This window comes from Oryctolagus cuniculus, chromosome 12 (assembly GCF_051225735.1).
Source record: "Oryctolagus cuniculus isolate XC-2025 breed Fujian yellow rabbit chromosome 12, ASM5122573v1, whole genome shotgun sequence".
In the NCBI taxonomy this organism is placed as follows: domain Eukaryota; kingdom Metazoa; phylum Chordata; class Mammalia; order Lagomorpha; family Leporidae; genus Oryctolagus; species Oryctolagus cuniculus.
In genome coordinates, this window is record NC_142878.1 from 99,096,146 (window position 1) to 99,115,541 (window position 19,396).

The 19,396-nt window shown below is 47.4% G+C and overlaps 1 protein-coding gene across 2 annotated transcripts in view; it reads left to right on the forward strand.

The window, feature by feature from the left end:
- Window positions 1-7,781: 7,781 nt before the first annotated feature.
- Window positions 7,782-19,396, forward strand: part of FANCI (FA complementation group I) — a 105,104-nt gene continuing 93,489 nt past the window's right edge. The window contains exons 1-3 of one of the 2 annotated variants that reach the window (XM_089310711.1): window positions 7,782-8,193; window positions 17,077-17,108; window positions 17,424-17,526. In XM_089310711.1, the coding sequence (XP_089166837.1) occupies window positions 17,431-17,526 (96 nt within the window). In that variant the 5' untranslated portion in view covers window positions 7,782-8,193; window positions 17,077-17,108; window positions 17,424-17,430. The remainder of the gene's footprint in view (window positions 8,194-17,076; window positions 17,109-17,423; window positions 17,527-19,396) is intronic. The other variant, XM_070054524.2, reaches the window with a different exon arrangement.

Consider the following 19,396-nt stretch of genomic DNA (forward strand, 5'->3'; position numbering starts at 1 on the left):
CCTAATCCTGTTTGTCCTACACAGTGGCCACTGGCCACACGCAACTTTTCAGCACTTGAAATGCAGAAAGTTTGACCCTAGAACTGAACTTTTAATTTTGCATAATGTTAATTTAAGAACTAATCCTGGAACTGGTGTTGTGGTAGAGTGGGTAAAGCTGCTGCCTGGGACACCGGCATCCCATATGGGCACCACCTGCTCATGTCCCAGCTGCTCCACTTCCAATCCGGCTCTCTGATAATGGCCTGGGAGAAGCAGCGGAAGATGGCCCAAGTGTCTGGGCTCCTGCCATTTACATGGGAGACCTGAATGCAGCTCCTATCTCCTGGCTTCAGGTGGCCCAGCCCCAGCTGTTGCCGCCTTCTGGGGTGTGAACCAGCAGCTGGAAGATCTCTCTTTGTCTCTGTCTCTGCCTCTCTCTGTATAACGCTGACTTTCAAATACACAAATCTTTAAAAGAAATAAACTTTTTAAAACAAATCACTTAATTTTCATAAGGTCTCCATGTGATTCCCACGTATATACAAGTTTGAAAAGCCCTGCCCTAGAGGGATTCTGCCCTTCCCGCTGATCCTGCCTGGGCCTAGCACAGTCTTTGCCTGGCTTCTTCCTTCCCACCAGCATGGAGGAAACAGACCCAGGACTGCCGTTGCACACCATGCTGCTTTGGGACAGGGAGGTCAGTGGTGGCCAAGCTGTAGACAGAGACAGAAATACTCAGGCTGTGGATAGGCAGAGTCTCTTGCCAATTCCAGGCCTGGACCTACCTACTACAAGCCCTTGGCCCTATTAGACCTCAGTTGCTTCACCTGCAATATGGCATCATGGCTGTATTGCCTCCCCCCACCCTAAATTCATATACTGAAGTCCTAACCCCTAGACCATGACTGTATTTGGAGAGAGGGCCTTTAGAGCACCACCCCCCCCCCCATCTAAGCTACAATGGAACCATTAGGTGGGCCCTGACCTACGTGGCTGGTGTCCTTGCAGAAAAAGGACATTTTTGCACACAGGGTGGTCATCTACAAGCCAGAGGGGCCACAGAGGAAAGCAACCCTGATGCCAGATGTGCACCTCCCAGAACTGCAGGAACAGGAATTTCTGTCTATGGGACTCTGCCCTGGTAACCCTGGAGAACTATTACAGAGGGGATGACGATTTGCTCCCAGGTGCTTCCTAGGGTTTGAGGCTCCTGGAAAGTAACAGGATGAGCCTGGGCTGCTCTGTGGGAAAGAAGAGGCTCTGTCAGTGCTGAGATGGACCCTCGCATGAAGGAGAACACACCTGTGCACCAAGCTCACTTCGGAGCGAACGGCACAGCTCCACCAGGACTGGGCAGCACAGCTATTTAGGATGCTAGCAGGCCCCGGGGCCACGGCGGAGAGAAGAGCTTTCTGCAAGGCTACCTGCTGCTCACAGTCCTTCTCTTGCCTCTCCTCTGCCCGCCTCCCACCCCAAGGGTCATATTCACACGCAACCATTGTGGCCAGAACAATAGTGCCACTGTGTGGGAGGAGACACGGCCCTCACTGGCCCAGACACTTGTGCTGGTCACACTGGCAGACAACCCTGGGCTCCCCGGCCTGCCTGTTTCTACCCAGCTGGCGGCAGAGAGGGGGTGGGCTCACAAGGGCTGTATCCCCAGTCTGCACTGTGGCAGGTGCCTTACCAGCGTTATTTCACTCGATCCTTCCAGATGTGAGATAGGGAGTGCAATCCGTTTTTAACAGAAGAAGTGGCTGAGAGTCAGAGCCAGGGACCTGTCCAAAGCCACTCCGGTGGCTCAGAGTGAAGTCCAGGTCATTCCAAATCCTTTTCGTCATTCAACACACAAGGTTGCCCTGGCGGGACTGCCAGGGAAGTCACACCTGTGCCCCTGGGGCAGTGCATCCCTTCACTCTTCCTGGAGGCAGCCCCAGGACAAGAATCTGGTCGCTGCAACCCCCTCTTTGACAGTAATCATTCTCCTGGGTGAGCGACGACCTGATGGGAAAACCCTGGTCCAGGAACATTCTGAACTCTCCTTAAAACCACAGCGACAGAGCCTCTGGCCCCCAGTGCCGGTGGCCTCAACACTCTACAAAGCTCTGACTGCCGCAGGAGGCATACTCATTGTTCAAACAGGGGTCTGCCCCTCGGCAGTGCAGGAGCCGGAGGCCGGTGCTGGGGAAGGAAGCAATGAGTAGCAGAGCAATGAAGCACACCAATATGCTTGCTCAAAGATGGTTTTAGAGGGCTGGTGCTGTAGCGCAGCAGGTAAAGCTGTCGCCTGTGGTGCCGGCATCCTGTATGGGCACTGGTTCGAGACCTGGTTGCTCTACTTCCGATCCAGCTCTCTGCTATGGTCTGGGACAGCAGTAGAAGATGGCCCAAGTTCTTGGGCCCCTGCACCCACGTGGGAGACCTGGAGGAAGCTCCTGGCTTTGGATCTGTGCAGCTCCGGCTGTTGAAGGCAATTGGGGAGTGAACCATCGGATAAAAGACCTTTCTCTGTTTCTCTCTCTCTCTCTCTCTCTCTCTCTCTCTCTCTCTCTGCCTCTCCTCTCTCTCTGTGTAACTCTGACTTTCAAATAAATAAATAAATCTTTAAAAAAAAGTCTTAAGAAGCCTTATGAAGCTTCTTAAGTTAAAAAAAAAAAAAGGGTTTTAGAATTAAGTTGAGTTACCAAGCCCAGGAAAAACAAGCTTGCAAACATAAGCTAAAATAAAGTTAAAAAAAAAAAAAGATTTACATGGTGGATCACAGTTGATTGAAGGGATGGCTAGGTAGATAGACACTTGATGAAGCAGGAGAGTAAAATATTTCTGGTGGAACCTGAGGAATGGGTATTTGGGCTATTTGATGTTTGATGTAAAAATCTTGTCAACTTTTTTTTTTTTAAGGTTTTATTTATTTAGTTGAGAGGGAGTGTTACAGAGAGAGAGGTCTTCCATCCTCTGTTTCACTACCCAAATGGCTTTAACTGCTGGAGCTGCACCCATCCAAAGCCAGGAGCCAGGAGCCTCCTCCAGGTCTCCCACACTGGTGCAGGGGCCCAAGGACTTGGGCCATCTTCCACTGCTTCCCCAGGCCATGGCAGAGAGCTGGATCAGAAGAGGAGCAGCCAGGACACAACTGGGTGCCCATATGGGACGCTGGTGCTGCAGGTGGAGGCTTAGCCCACTGCACCACAGAGCTGGCCCCCAATCTTGTCAACTTTGTTTCCCATTAATCCCTGGGGAAGAAACTTCTTTTCTCCTAGTTCACCACTCTGGTCCTCCCTCTCTTACCCTCCTTCCCCCCATTCTTTTTTCTTTTGTTATTGCTTTGCTTTTTGGTGTTTTTTTTTTTTTAATATATTTTTTCTTCCCCCACATTGCCTCAACCAACATTTATTGATCAGTGACCATGCGTAAGGCACGAGAATCCACAGATGAATAAAATACCATCTCTGCTTAAGCAGCTCATGGGTTAGAGCAGGGAGACACAAGCAAAATATTATAAAACTATAGGGCAAATATATTCAGACAGGAACTCTAGGCCGGCGCCGCGGCTCAGTAGGCTAATCCTTTGCCTTGCGGCGCCGGCACACCGGGTTCTAGTCCCGGTCGGGGCACCGGATTCTTTCCCGGTTGCCCCTCTTCCAGGCCAGCTCTCTGCTGTGGCCAGGGAGTACAGTGGAGGATGGCCCAAGTGCTTGGGCCCTGCACCCCATGGGAGACCAGGCTAAGCACCTGGCTCCTGCCTTCAGATAGGCACGGTGCACCAGTCGCAGCGCGCCGGCCGCGGCGGCCATTGGAGGGTGAACCAACAGCAAAGGAAGACCTTTCTTTCTGTCTCTCACTATCCACTCTGCCTGTCAAAAAAAAAAAAAAAAAAAAAAAGACAGGAACTCTAAAATAAGCCATGTGACAGTGCCCCCAAAGTGCTCCACAAAATGGGGGGGTATCCTTTGGTTAATTAAGTTTGAGAAATGCTACAAACTGTATTTCCCTCTTGGAATTATCCATGAATGTAAGCAATAAATGAAGGCTCTGAGAAGTCCTGCAACAAGGAAATCTACAAGCTGGTTTAACCTAACCTTTCCCAAATTCACGCGACAGTGCAACCCTTTCATCTACTAATATTCATGAACTACTGCTTGTCCAGACATGACCAGGAAGCATTATGATTGATAGTTGTTGTCTAAGGGACGGATCCAATAGGGGCACAGGGGGAGAAGAGACAGCTCTGCTAGGGGGAGCTAAAGAGGGCTTCCCTGAGAAGGGCAGAATCCAGCCGAATCTTCAAAGAACACGAGTCTCAGGATGAGGTATGCAGGTGGCTCTGGAAAGGGCTCCCGGCCAGGAAGCAGAGCCTTTCAGAAGATCTGGAGGAGTGGGGGCACGGCCTGCTTGGAGAACTGCCCCAACAAGCAAGGCTGGGGCCTCGGGTTTGGGTAAGGATGAGCGAACAAGGCAGTGGCCAGATCATTTAGGCCCTAAGCTGCTACACAAAGGTACTCACAAACTTCATGGAAAATGGAATTAAAACGTGTTTATTTTGTTGCAAAAATCTGAAATCCACGCATATGATGAGCCTTCCAAAAGTTCACACAAAAGGTGTAGTATGAAAAAAATATGCATGATTTCAACGCATTTCTGATATTCTGCAAACTTCCATTTCAATATAATGAAACTGAAATCTGGGCCAGGTTCTGAGAAACAGACTTTTTTTTAAAAAAAGAAATAAGACAGAGTGCCCTCGCTGTACACAGTCTACCGGAGGCACAGACGGGAAACCAGGAGAGGGGGCTCCCAGGAGGAAGCAGGGGGCGCTGTGCTACGGTTCTGTTGTTTTGGGTACATGGAACTTTATTCCTTGTTCACTCATATACGGAACACAGATTTGGTGCAAACAGTACCAGTGACTGAATAACAATGCCGTTGAGTGTCTTCTTATCCAATCGATCAGTTATTTTGCTGGCTTCTTCAGGCACTTGTGGCTTAATTCATTAAATGCTCCTGGAAATTCATCAGCTAAAAAGAATGCCCATGCAGACAAAGGAGGCATTTTTGAACCTGAAGTGTTCATGATTGCTATATTGCGTGGCCAATTTCTTCCCCAGAATTTCCCTTTCTACACCTCTTAAACAGCTGGGTTTTCTTGTTGTTGTTTGTTTGCTTTTGTCCTGGGAATTGTAGTTTTCAGGATCTGGGCTTTCAGGATTTCAACATTCAGGATTTTAGTTTTTTAGGACTGTGATTTGGGGGATTTTAGGTGTTAGGGATTTTGATCTCTTGGGATTTCAACATACAGGATTATGGCACTTGGGATTGTGTATTGGCACCAATACACACATTTTATCCATCCATCCATGCATCGAAGGGCATTTGGATTGTCTCCACCTTTTGGCTACTGTGATAATACTGCCATGAACACTGACATACAATAATCTCTTCCAGACCCTGCTTTCAGTTGTTTTGGTTCTAAACCCAGGAGTGGGATTGCTGGAGGAAACTGACTCTTGAGACCCTCTAAGTGTGGCTTTTTGTATGTTACCCTGATTATTCTCCCAAGTAGTGCTGCCCTTACACTCAGGCAACTGGAGCTCTCAGATTGGGTGGGAGCATCACGTGCCCTGCTAAGATATGGAATCCACTCGAATGCCTGTCAACTGAAGACTGGATGAAGAAATTATGGGATACGTATACCATGAATACTACACAGTGATTAAAAAAAAAAACACAAAATTCGGACATTTGCAACAAAATGGATGAATCTGGAAAACATCATACTTACTGAAATAAACCAGTCACCGAAGAACAAATATCATATGCTTTCTCTGACTCATAACTAATAGAGCACCTACAAGGCAATCTACAGGAGTGAAGTTGACACCGAGAGGCAATGACTTGGGCCGGCACCGCGGCTCACTAGGCTAATCCTCCGCCTTGCGGCGCCAGCACACCGGGTTCTAGTCCCGGTTGGGGCGCCGGATTCTGTCCCGGTTGCCCCTCTTCCAGGCCAGCTCTCTGCTGTGGCCAGGGAGTGCAATGGAGGATGGCCCAAGTACTTGGGCCCTGCATCCCATGGGAGACCAGGATAAGTACCTGGCTCCTGCCATCGGATCAGCGTGGTGCGCCAGCCGCGGCGGCCATTGGAGGGTGAACCAGCGGCAAAGGAAGACCTTTCTCTCTGTCTCTCTCTCTCACTGTCCACTCTGCCTGTCAAAAAAAAAAAAAAAAAAAAGAGGCAATGACGAACAGCCCTGTCTCCATTGTTGAGGAAGTTTTCTTTTTCCATACTATTTGTCGAACTCTTTACTTAACATAGCGTTAATCATAGGTGTATACAGTTAATTGAAAATAGATCTTAGTAAAAAAAATGATGGGAACAGGAGAGGGAGGAGGAAGAGGTGGGAGTGTGGGTGGCAGGGCGGGCACAGTGGGAAGAATCATCATGTAATTATGAAATGTATGAAGTTTGTATTCCTTACATGAAAGTCCCTGAAAAGAAAAGAAGAAATGTGGTATAGAGGACAAAATACTGAAGCGGTCACAAGCAAGCAACAGGGCTGCATAGCAGAGAGGGAGGGAGCCCACACTCTCCTCCCGTGGCTGCTTCTTCCAGGGCTAGCCAGGTAGCCTCTTGGCACCCTGAGGGCTCCAGACCACCACTTGCCATCCCAACCCCCTTCAAACTGGGCAGGTTCAAACCTGGAGGGCTCAATCCTGTCCCTTTGCCGGTGCTCCCTTCATCCCCGGCTCCCACTCAAGCCTAGACCCTGTACCTCCCCACGCCCTAACTCTCCTTTCTCAATCTTCCACAAGTAGTCAGCCCCCTTCTGTCTCCGCTGCCACCGTTCAGATCACCACCACCCGTCCTCAGGGCCAACTATAGCCCCCCAAAGGGGTCCTGCTTTTAACTCACTGCTTTTGAACAACCCTGTGGCTACTCTCCTGCCAAATGCCCCTATACCAAGGGCACATAATCATGCCCCTCCCCCTCTTCTTGTCCTCCCTGCTCTCAAGATCAAAAGGACTTCCAGGCCGGTGCCGCGGCTCTCTAGGCTAATCCTCCGCCTTGCGGCGCTGGCACACCGGGTTTTAGTCCCGGTAGGGGCGCCGGATTCTGTCCCGGTTGCCCCTCTTCCAGGCCAGCCCTCTGCTGTGGCCAGGGAGTGCAGTGAAGGATGGCCCAGGTGCTTGGGCCCTGCACCCCATGGGAGACCAGGAAAAGCACCTGGCTCCTGGCTCCTGCCATCGGATCAGCGCGGTGTGCCGGCCGCAGCGCGCCGGCCGCGGCGGCCATTGGAGGGTGAACCAACGGCAAAGGAAGACCTTTCTCTCTGTCTCTCTCTCTCTCACTGTCCACTCTGCCTGTCAAAAAAAAAAAAAAAAAAAAAAAAAAAAAAACATGGGAGACCAGGATAAGCACCTGGCTCCCGCCATAGGGTCAGTGTGGTGCGCCGGCCGCGGCGGCCATTGGAGGGTGAACCAAGGGCAAAGGAAGACCTTTCTCTCTGTCTCTCTCTCTCACTGTCCACTCTGCCTGTCAAAAAAAAAAAAAAAAAAAAAAAAAAAAGGACTTCCAGACCTCTGGCTTCCCACTCCCACTCCCAGGAACCTTCACCTTCTCAGCGGCCCAGGGCTCGCCGGCCCAATGCTCTCAGGCCCTTTGCACAAGCTGTCCCCGTGGCCTAAAAGTGGCTCTCAGCAACCCCTCCATTGCTTTTGGCTCTCCTGTTAGTTATTCATTTAACAAATATTTGCTGAGCACGCACTGCTTTAAACAAGTTACATAAGGAGAGATTGTTGTAAAAAGCCCGCTAACCACAAGGCGCCAAAATCCTAGGGGTTACTGACCCCTAGCAAGGGTAGCAGTATGAAGCCCGCCTCCGCCTTCCCGGCGCTTCCAACGCGAAGACCTGCGGGTCTGCACTTGCCTACTTCCCTCCCTCAAAGACTACTTTGACAACGGGACTTAAAGGAAGATAAACTGGGTCCGAACCGCAGCCCAGGCCGCGAGTTAGAACAGGCGGTGTCTCCTTGTCTGTGAATGGAACAGCCGAGTCCTCCCCTACTCGCTCAGCCTTAATGGTATACTCCGCCCGTGGGGCCCGCAGGGCGGAAGTTATCTGGGGGGGCGGGACCTGTTGCTCCGGGTGACGGAAGTTCGGCGTCATTAGGTTTAGCGGGCTTTTCGGAAATCTGTGACGCGGCGAGGCGGAGGTAACTGGGCGGCTGGGCTCCCGTTTGCCTGGGGCGGTGGGCTTGGGCTTCTGGGAGGCATCGGGCCTGTGTGGACTAGAGGGCCCCCGTTCTGTCGGGACGCTGTGGCACGTCGTGTGGCCGGGAGGGCCCTGCCGCGAGCCTTGGCTGTCGTAGTTGCTTGCCCCGGGGCGCGCGGCGGACTGAGTCCCTGCTGTGAAGTTCCCACCCCCACCCGCTTCGAGACTCGGCTTCTACGCTCTCCTGGCCCGGTTTCGCGTGCGTAGCTCGGTCGCAGTGCCCGTGGCAGCTGCTTCGTACGGGTAGACCGTGTGTATTGGTGTGCACGTCTTGCTCTGTGCAGAGCCCTGGGGGGCAGAGCACGGCGTTTCACGTCAGGGCCCTCACGCCTTCGCTTGGTACTTTTGCACCAAAATAGACTTCGCTTTCAGTTCAGTTTTCCACTGACTTTTTGAAATACGTGTTTCTGGCGCTTTCTGGAGCTCGTCTGTGCTCCTAGGGACGTCACAGCCAGCTGCGGGGTACCTCTGGGCTTCCGGCAACTTTCCGTCTTTCCGACAGCACCCTCTGGAATGTTCCTTCCGGCCCACGTCTCTCCTTCGGTCGGTGTGCCCTGTTTGCATCCTCTCTTAACCTGGGAACGGAAGGCGTGCCATCGTGGGCTCTGGATCTGGACAGACTTGGGTTTCAGTTCTGCCTGCCACTTAGCCTTTGAACCTTGGGGAGGTTCCTTAGTCTCCGAATCCCGAAAGTTGTTCATCTAACAGCTACCTCACGGGATTATTGTGAGGATCGTATTGTGCTGTGTACAGTATCTTGCCCGTTGTAAAGAGGTTCAGTGATTTGTTTAACAAATACTTGTACTAGCATGAGCTGGATACTGTGCTAGGTGCAGGAGATAAAACTGATCAGCAAAACTAGTCATTGTCAATCGTCTTACTATTACAAACAGTATTAAAAATTGGTGACATCAGGCATTGGGGCACAGCGAGTTAAGCCCAACCTGGCTACTCTGCTTCTACCCAGCTTCCTGCTAATGTGCCTGAGAAAGCACTGGAAGACCCAAATGCTAGAGTGCTTGCCACCAGCAGTGGGAGACTGGATGGAGTTCCTGGCTTTGGCCTGGCCCAGCCCTGGCTGTTGTGGGCGTTTAGAGAATGGACCAGTGAATGAAAAATCACTCTGTCTCCGTCTGCCTTTCTAGTAGAAAATAAACATTTTAAAAAAAAATTGAGGGGCATTGTGGTATAACAGGTTCAGCATTCTATGTGAGTGCCAATTCAAGTCCTGGCTGCTCCACTTCTGATCCAGCTCTCTGCTCATGCGCCTGAGAAAGCCGCAGAAGATGGCCCAAGTGCTTGGGTCCTTGCCACCCATGTGGAAGACCCTGATGAAGATTCTGACTCCTGGCTTTGTCCTGGCCATTGCAGCTATTTGGAGGAGTGAACCAGTGGGTGGGAGATTTCCTTTTGTTTTCTGTCTCTCCATAGCTCTCTGTAACTCTGCCTGTCAAATAAATAAATAAATAATAGTTTTCAGAAGTTGATGTCATTGCACCCCTGGGATAAATCTCACTTGATCATGGTGAATGATCTTTTTGATGTGTCGTTGGGTTCCTTTTGTAGTATGTTATTTTGCATCTGTGTTTATTGGGGACAAGGGTGTATAGTTTTTTTTGTTGTTGTGTGCTTGTCTGATCTTGATATAGAGTTATGCTGGCCTCATAGATTGAGTTTGGAAGAGTCCCCTTCCTTTCAGTTTTTTGGGATAGTTTGAGAATTGATACTGTTTAAAATTTTGGTAAAGGAGCCAGCATTGTGGCACAGTGGGTTAAACCATCATATGCAATGTTAGCATCCCATATGAGCACCAGTTTGAGGCCCAGCTGCTCCACTTCCAGTCCAGCTCCCTGCTAATGCACCTGGGAATGCAGCAGAAAATGGGCGCAAATATGTGGGAGACAGATGAAATTCTTGGGGGCCGGTGCTGTGGCTCAGCAGGTTAAATCCCTGGCCTGAAGAGCCAGCATCCCATAAGGGCACCAGTTCTAGTCCTGGCTGGTCCTCTTCTGATCCAGCTCTCTGCTATGGCCTGGGAAAGCAGTATAAGATAGCCCAAGTCCTTGGGCCCCCGTACCCACGTGGGAGACCCGAAAGAAGCTCATGACTCCTGGCTTCAGATCAGCGCAGCTCCAGCCATTGTGGCCATCTGCGGTGTGAACCAGTGGTTGGAAGACCTCTCTTTCTCTCTGTTTCTACCTCTCTCTGTAACTCTGTTTTTCAAATAAATAAAAATAAATCTTAAAAGAAAAAAAAAAGGCCGGCGCCGTGGCTCACTAGGCTAATCCTCCGCCTTGCAGTGGTTGGGGCACCGGATTCTGTCCCGGTTGCCCCTCTTCCAGGCCGGCTCTTTGCTGTGGCCAGGGAGTGCAGTGGAGGATGGCCCAAGTGCTTGGGCCCTGCACCCCATGGGAGACCAGGAGAAGCACCTGGCTCCTGGCTTCGGATCGGCGCGGTGCACCGGCTACGGAGGCCATTGGAGGGTGAACCAACGGCAAAAGGAAGACCTTTCTCTCTGTCTCTCTCTGTCCACTCTGCCTGTCAAAAAAAAAAAAAAAAAGGAAAGAAATTCATGTCTGGCTTCAGCCTGCCAGCCCGATCTGTTGTGGCCATTTGGGGAGTGAACCAGTGGATGGAAGACCTCTGTCTCTGTCTGTCTCTGTATCTTTCTCTGTAACTCTGCCTTTCAGATGAATAAATAAATCTTTTTAAAAAATAAAGAAAGATTTGGTAGAAGTCAGCAGTGAAACCATCTAGTCCTGGGCTTTTCTTTGTTGGGAGACTTTATTACTGAATCTCCTTACTCATTTTTAGTCTGTTGAAGTTTTCTGTATGTATGGTTCACTTCTGGTAGGTTATTTGTGTTCTGAAATTTATCTATTTCTTCTAGACATTTTCCAACCTGATGACATGTAGTTAGTTGTTCATGATATCTAGTGATCCTTTGTATTTCTGTGGCATCTGTTGTATTGTCTCCTTTTTAATCTCTGATTTTGAGTATTGTTCTTTGTTAGTCTAGCTAAAGGCTTGTCAATTGTTTGTTTTCAACAAACCAACTCTTCATTTCATTGATCTTTTTCTTTTTAAAAAAAATAAATTTATTTTTTTTGGTAGAGTTACAAAGAGATCTTCTACCTGGTGGTTCACTCCCCAAATGGCTGCAGTAGCTGGGGGTTAGGCCGTGCCGAAGCCAGGAGCTTCTTCTGGGTCGCCTATGTGGGTGCAGAGGTCCAAACACTTGAGCTTTCCAGCTGGGAGCTGATTGGAAGTAGAACAGCCAGGACATGAACCAGCCCATATGGGATACTTAGTTGCCTGGCAGCTTAACTGCTATGCCACAATGCTGTCCCCCATTTTTTTTCTTTCTTTTTTTCTTTAAAGATTTATTTATTTGAGAGGCAGAGTTACAGAGAGAGAGGGTCTTCCATCTGCTGATTCATTCCCAAAATGGTTGCAATGGCCAGAGCTGGGCCAACCCCAAAGCTGGGAGCCAGAAGCTTCTTCAGGATCTCCCATGTGGGTGCAAGAACCTAAGCACTTGGGCCGTCTTTTGCTGCTTTCCCAGGGCATTAGCAGGGAGCTGGATCAGAAGTAGAGCAGCCGGATCCTGAACCAGTGCCACAGGCAGAGGCTTAGCCTACTACACCACAGTGCTAGCTGGCCCCCAATTTTTTCTTTTTAAGTCTCTATTTTCATTTGTTTCTGCTCTGATCTTTGTTATTTGGTTTGTTCATGTTTTGCTAGATTATTTGAAATTTTTAAATTTTTAGTTGTTTGTGCTTATTCTATAAACTTCCCTCCTAGTACTGATTTTGCTGTGCTCCATAAATTTTAGAAAATTGTATTTCCATTTTCATTTGTTTTTAGGAAATTTTTTAGTTAATCTTTTGATTTCTTCACTGTCCCATCCATCATTCAGTAGCTTGTTGTGTAGGCTCACTCCCCAAATGGCTGTACAGGCATGGTGCAGGAGCCAGGAACTCCATGTGGGTCTTCCAAATGGTTGAGGGACCCAAATACTTGGGCCATCTGTTGCTTTCCCAAGCAAATTAGCAGGGAGCTGGATCAGAACTGGCACTGTAGTATGGGATGCCCACATCACAAGTGAAGGCTTACCCCACTGTGCCACAACACAGGTCCCAGTTTCTATGTAATCAAACAATTTTTAAAGTTTCTTCTGTTACAGATTTCTAGTTTTATTTCATGTGGTCAGAGAAGATATACAATAAATTTAAGACTTGATTTGTGATTTAACATATGGTCTATCCAAAGAAAATTCCATGTGCTGATGAGAACAGTGTATACTTTGCAGCTGTTGGATGAGATTTTCCATAAATGTGTTAGGTCAAGTCTGTTTGTTCCACAGTTTACCTGTGATGTTTCTTTGTTGATTTTTTTGCCTGGATGATCTGTCCATTGAAGAAAGTGGGATCTTAAAGTCCTCAGTTATTGTTATAATGGAGCCTATCATTCCCTTTAGATCTAATAATGTTTGCTTTATAAAATTGGTGTTCCATGGGTGGGTGTTTGGCCTAGCTAGCAGCCGAACCACCAGTTAGGACAGCAACTGTGTGCCAGAGTTGAATACCTGGCTCCATCTCCTGATTTCAGCTTTTTGTTTATGAATTCCAGTCTCTGCACCCCACCCCTAACTGTAGGCGTTCAGAGAATGAACCAGTAAGTAGGTGCTCTCACTCTGGCTGTCACTCAATAAACAGGTAAAAAAATGGGTGCATTTGCCATTGTGATATCATCTTGTTCAATTGATCTCTTGATCTTTATATATGAGGGGACTTCAAAAAAAAAAAACATGGAAAATGAATACTGGGAAGACACTATGTGAATTTTAAAAATTGCTTGCACTGAAACAAACTTGTCTTTTAATTCTGTTTTTACATGTACACATAAAATGTTAGTGACAGTATGTGAGAAAGTTTACTGTTGCCTTAAGAAGATATAATCAGGGAGCATTTAACCTAGACTGAGCTTCTGAGGAAGTGTGGAATGAGCTGAGATCTGAAGGATTTGTAGGATTAACAAATAAAGGATTAGAGGGCAGGAGGTGCAAGGAGGAGTGTTTGAGTTCCAGAAAGAAATCATGTGTAAGGGATTGTGGCAAGAGGAAATTGGGGGTTTAAAGAACTGAAAGCAGTTCACTGTGGCTAGAGTAGAGTGATGAAGGGAGTTAGGCATGGGCTAGACCTGCAATTTTTTTTTTTTTTTAATCAGCATTTGGGGCTGATATGAAAACATTGTAAAGCCACTGAAGAGTTTTATGATGAGGATGGGGTGGAAGGAGGATAAATCATAAAATCTGATTTGTGTTTCAGAAACCTCACTTTAGTTGTGTAGAGGGGGACAAGTTAGGAAACTAGTAGTCAGGTAAAAGATGTTGGTAACTTTGGAGTTACTTAGCAGTGGAGATGGGGAGAAGTAAATAGATTTGAGAGATGTTTAGCAAGTACCATTGCCAGATCTCATTAGTGGGTGAGGTATGTTGTCAAGAATGTCGCCCAGGTTTTATTTAAAAGGCAGAGTGACAAAGAGAGGTCTTCAGTCTTCTGGTTCACTCTGCAAATGCATGCAAGAGCTGGGGCTGGACTGGTCCAAAGCCAAGAGCCAGGAATTCTGTCTGGTCTCCCATGTAAGTGGCAGGAACCCAAGAACTTGGGCCGTGATCTCCTACATTAGCAGGAAGCTGGATCAGAAGTGGATGTGAAACTCCATTCCAAGCACTCAGATATGGGATGTTGTTGTCCCAAGTAGTGGCTTAACCCCCTGCACCACAGCACCTGCCTCTGAGATTTCTGGTTTTTGAGCAGCTGAGTGGATAATGGTACCATTTAAGGAAGGAAGACTAAGAGGAGTAGATACTCTTTCACCCAGAGATTTTCCCCTTCCACTTCCATAGCTACTTACTAAATCCTGCCTGCCTAATGTGTCCTCACCTCATCCCTTTCTGTTCTCCAGAATCATCACCCTATTATGAGCCTTTAAAAAAAAAGATTTTATTTATTTGAAAGGCAGAGTTACAGAGAGAGAAAGAGATCTTCCATTCACTGGTTCATTCCCCAAAATGTCTACAACAGCCGGGGCTGGGCAAGGCTGAAGTCAGGAGCCAGGACGTTCTTTCGGGTCTTCCACATGGGTGCAGGGGTTCAAGGACTTGGGCCATTTGCTGCTTTCCCAGGTGCACTAGCGGGGAGCTGGATCAGAAGTGAAGCAGCTGGGACTCAAACTGGCACCCATAAGGGATGCCAGCACTGGGGCTGGCCCCACAATGAGCCTTTTTAAAAGTGCTTTGCTTATTTGAGATCTTCCATGTGCTGCTTCACTCCCCAAATGGCTTCAGTGACGGGCTGGGCCAGGCCAGAACCAGAAGCCCAGAACTCCATTCAGAGCTCCCACATATGTGGCAGGGATCCAAATACTTGGGCCATCTGGCGTTGCTTTTCAGGTGGATCAGCAGGGAGCTGGATCTGAAGCAGAGCATTTGGCCTTGAACGGGCACTCTGATATGGGATGCTGGTATCACAAGTGGTGGTTTAACCCACAGTGCCACAGTAACAGCCTACAGTGAGCCTTTTCACTACCATCAAAATAGCCTCCAAGTGGTCTTTTAGCCTCCACTCTGTTCTTACTCCTCTCCCTTTAATCAGCGTGGTGAAGCTGGGTTCACTTTCTTCAAACTGTTTCAGTCTTGTCAGATCCTCTTTTGTTCAAAAAACTGTGGTGGTTCTTGATATTCACAGAGTATACTCTTAAGTTCCTTAACCTGGCATTTAGGGTCTTGCACAGTTTATTCTCAACTTGTTCCAGCCTTTCTTTTCACTACTCTCCTACTTCAGCCACTTACTTATTTTCTCCAAATAGGTTTTTCAGTCCTTATATAAATGCTTTTGTTCATGACCACCCTCCTTTCAAATAATGTATAATAGTTACCATTTGGTTGTCTTAACTACCTAAGTTTTCTAAGTTACAGTTTAACTTGTCTTCTATAGGAAGCTTTCTTGATGTTTTAGCCCATAATTATATCTTTAGCCTTGTTAATGTGTCAGTTGTTTGTGTGTGTGTATTTTTGCACTTTGAGAGAGAACAGAGACTGACAGGTAGACAGGGACAGTGAGTACCCATCTATTCATTCACTCCCCAGGTGTCTGCAGTAGCAGGTGCTGGGCCAGCTTGAGGCAAGGAACTCGGTCCAGGTCTCCCATATGGGTAGCAGGAGCCCAATTACTTGAGCCATTACTGCTACCTACCAGGGACTATGTTAGCAGGAAGTTGGCGATAGGAGACAGAGCTGGGAATTGAACCCAGGTACACTGATATAGTATGTGAGCATCTTAATTGGTGTCTTAACTGCTTGGCTAACTGCCTGCCCCTTCACTTGTTTTTATACTATTTAAGTGACATTTAGCATTTATGGTGCTATTGATTTATTATTTTTTAAAAGCAATGCCTTTTTTTTAAAGATTTATTTATTCGTTTTGAAAGACTTGTAGAAAGAGAGGGTGGGGATTCAAAGAGAGATTTTCATCTGCTGGTTCACTGCCCAAATGGCCCCAATGTCCGGGGCTTGGCCAGGCTGAAACCAGAAACCAGGATCTTCATCCTGGTCTCCCACGTGGGAGCAGGGGCCCAAACACTTGGCCATCTTCTGCTGCTTCCAAGTGGCTGTTAACAGCTGGAGCTGGGCCGGTCTGAAGCTAGGAGCCAGGAGCTTCCTCTGGGTCTCTCACGTGGGTGACAGGGACCCAAGCATATTAGCAGGGCGCTAGATTGGAAGTGGAGGGGCTGGCGCTGTGGCTCACTTGGTTAATCCTCCGCCTGCGGCACCGGCATCCCATATGGGCGCCGGGTTCTAGTCCTGGTTGCTCCTCTTCCAGTCCAGCTCTCTGCTGTGGCCCGGGAAGGCAGTGGAGGGAGGATGGCCCAAGTGCTTGGGCCCTGCACATGCATGGCAAACCAGGAGGAAGCACCTGACTCCTGGCTTCGGATCGGCGCACCGCCGGTCGTAGCAGCCATTTGGGGGGTGAACCAACGGAAAAGGAAGACCTTTCTCTCTGTCTCTTTCACTGTATAACGCTACCTGTCAAAAAAAAAAAAAAAAGTAGAGCAGCTGGGACTTAAACTGGCCCCCATATCAGATGCTGGCATCACAGGTGGCAGCTTAACCTGCTATGCCACACCAGCTCCATTTTATGATTTTTAAATTCCATTTTTTTACAAACTTTTTTAAAAAAGGATTTTATTTTTATTTATTTGAGAGAGTTACAGACAGAGGGGGAGAGAGAGAGAGAAAGAAAAAGAAAGGTCTTCTCTCTACTGGTTCACTCCCTAAATGGCCACGATGGCCAGAGCTGGACTGATCCAAAACCAGGAGCTTTCCTGGGTCTCCCATATGGCTGCAGGGGCCTAAGCATTTGGGTGGTCTTCTACTGCCTTCGCAGGCCATAGCAAAGAGCTGGATTGGAAGAGGAGCAGCTAGGACACAAAGTGGTGCCTATATGGGATGCTGGTGCCGTAGGTGTGGGCCGTATTCACAAGCTTTTTGAACTGTTCTTGTACTCTTGATATATAGTCAGCCCTTGCTGTCCCTAGGGGATTGGTTCTATGACCTGTGAATACCTAAATCAGTCCTGTATGTAAAAAGTTAAAGTATTTGCATATAACTCATGCACATCCTCTTGTATTAAGTCATCCCCAGATTACTTACAATACTCATTACCCTAATATAATGTTATACTATATTACTTAGAAAATAAGGGAAAGTGTACATATTCAGTACAGATACAATTTTTTCTTCATATATTTTCCTTCCTAGGTTGGTTGAATCCCTGGATACAGAATCTACAGGTAATGGAGGACCAACTGTACTGTTAAATATTTGATCATTTTGTTCTAGGGAGTATGCTGAGTAGATGATTAAAATGTTTACAAAAATCATAAAGTCACTTGATTAGAATGTAGAATCCTAATAGGGAAGTTCCAGAAGATTATTTTTAGTTAGGATAAGAAGCATCCACTCATACTAGTTAGTACCCTTAATCTGTTGATTACGTGTTGTCTAAATTAGGTATGACATATTCAGTTAATAAGTAAGGAAGGAGATAAAAATCAAGCTATTTACTTCTGAAAGCTTCATCTACCTCTGACGTTTTTCCCTTACAGTTCCTTGATGAGAGCAAAAATGGAACAGAAAATTTTATCTCTCGCAGCAGAAAGAACAGCCAACAAACTACAGGAATTTCTTCAAACTCTAAAGGAAGATGATGTGAGTATTAGGAAACATGTTGTTGTTGTTGTTATTATTATTATTTTAAAGATTATTTATTTGAAAGGAAGAGTTACAGAGAGGCAGAGGCAGAGGCAGAGAGAGAGGTCCTCCATTCGCTGGTTCACTTTCCAGATGGCCACAGTGGCCGGAGCTGTGCCAATCTGGAGCCTGGATAACTTAAGGGCATATGTGACCAAATTTAAATCTGAAATAGCCTAAAAATAGAATACTTCTATTGTATACATGTGAACAAATTAATATACTTTTATGATTATTAAAACAATCTTATTTGAATATCCAGACTATAGTTATTGATATGAGAGATTAATTTTGCTTATTGATGCTTATTTATATTTTTCCTTAAATTCATAAGCAGAAAAATATTAATGTTTAATAAGAGAAAACCAGTACTTATCTTCTCACTTAGTATATGATTATAAAATGGGCCATTTTGGGCCGGCAATGTGGAGTAGTGGGTAGAGACACTGCCTGCAGTGCTGGCATCCCATATGGGCACCAGTTCATGTCCCAGCTGCTCCTGTTCTGATCCAGCTCTCTGCTATGGCCTGGGAAAGCAGTGGAAGATGCAGCCATGTGGGAGACCAGAAGAAGCTCCCAGCTTCAGATCAGCACAGCTGCAGCCATTGTGACCATCTGGGGAGTGAACCAGTGGATGGAAGACCTCCTGCTCTCTCTTCCTCTGCCTCTCTGTCACTCTGCCTTTCAAATAAATAAATAAATCTTTAAAAAAAGAAAGAGAAAAAGGCAGAGTGTCAGAGAAAGGGAGAGACACAGAAATCTTCCATCTGTTGATTTATTCTCCAATGGCTGATTTATTCCCAAAAGCCAAGAGCCTAGAACTCCATCCGTGTCTCCCATGTGAGTGGCAAGGGTCCAAATACTTGAGCCATCTTCCACTGCTTTCCCACACATGTTAGCCAGGGAGCTCCATCAGAAGCACAGCAGCTGAGACTCCAACCAGCAGCTCAGGTAAGTGGCAGCTTAACCCACTGTGCTCTAGGCCAGCCTCCTTGTTTGTTTTTTCTTTGAAATTTTCCAGGATTGCACCTTTTTTTTTTTTTTTAATACTTCTTTATTTATTTGAAAGTGAGAGTTACTGAGAGAGAACGAGGGACAGAGAGAAAGATCTTCCATCTACTGGTTCACTCCCTAGATGACTTTAATGGTCAGCACTGGGCTAGGCCAAAGCCAGGAGCTTCATCCAGGTCATCCACATGGGTGGCAGCAGCCCACACACTTGGGCCATCTTCCACTGCTTTTTCCAGGCTATTAGCAGGGAGTTGGTTTGGAAGTGGAACAGGTGTGACACAAACCAGGGCCCGTATGGGATGCTGGTGTTGTATTCCACTAGACCAGACCCTGCAGCAGGTTTTTTTTTTTTTTTAATTTTTTAAAATTTTTATTTATTTATTTATTTTTTTGACAGGCAGAGTTAGAGACAGAGAGAAAGGCATTCCTTTTCCATTGGTTCACCCCTCCAAATGGTCGCTGCGGCCAGCGTGCTGCGCCGATCTGAAGCCAGGAGCCAGGTGCTTCCTCCTGGTCTCCCATGGGGTGCAGGGCCCAAGCACTTGGGCCATCCTCCACTGCACTCCCTGGCCACAGCAGAGAGCTGGCCTGGAAGAGGGGCAACCGGGACTAGAACCCGGTGTGCCGGCGCCGTGCTAGGCGGAGGATTAGCCTAGTGAGCCGCGGCGCCGGCCCCCTGCAGCAGTTTTTTGACAACCCATTGTACGAGAAGCAACTTGAATCATTCTGTAGTCAAGATTTGCTTTAAAAAGCAGCATTTAAATTGTTTATTTAGAATTTATATTTTACTGCTCCCAGTGGGAATTTGAAGCTGCTT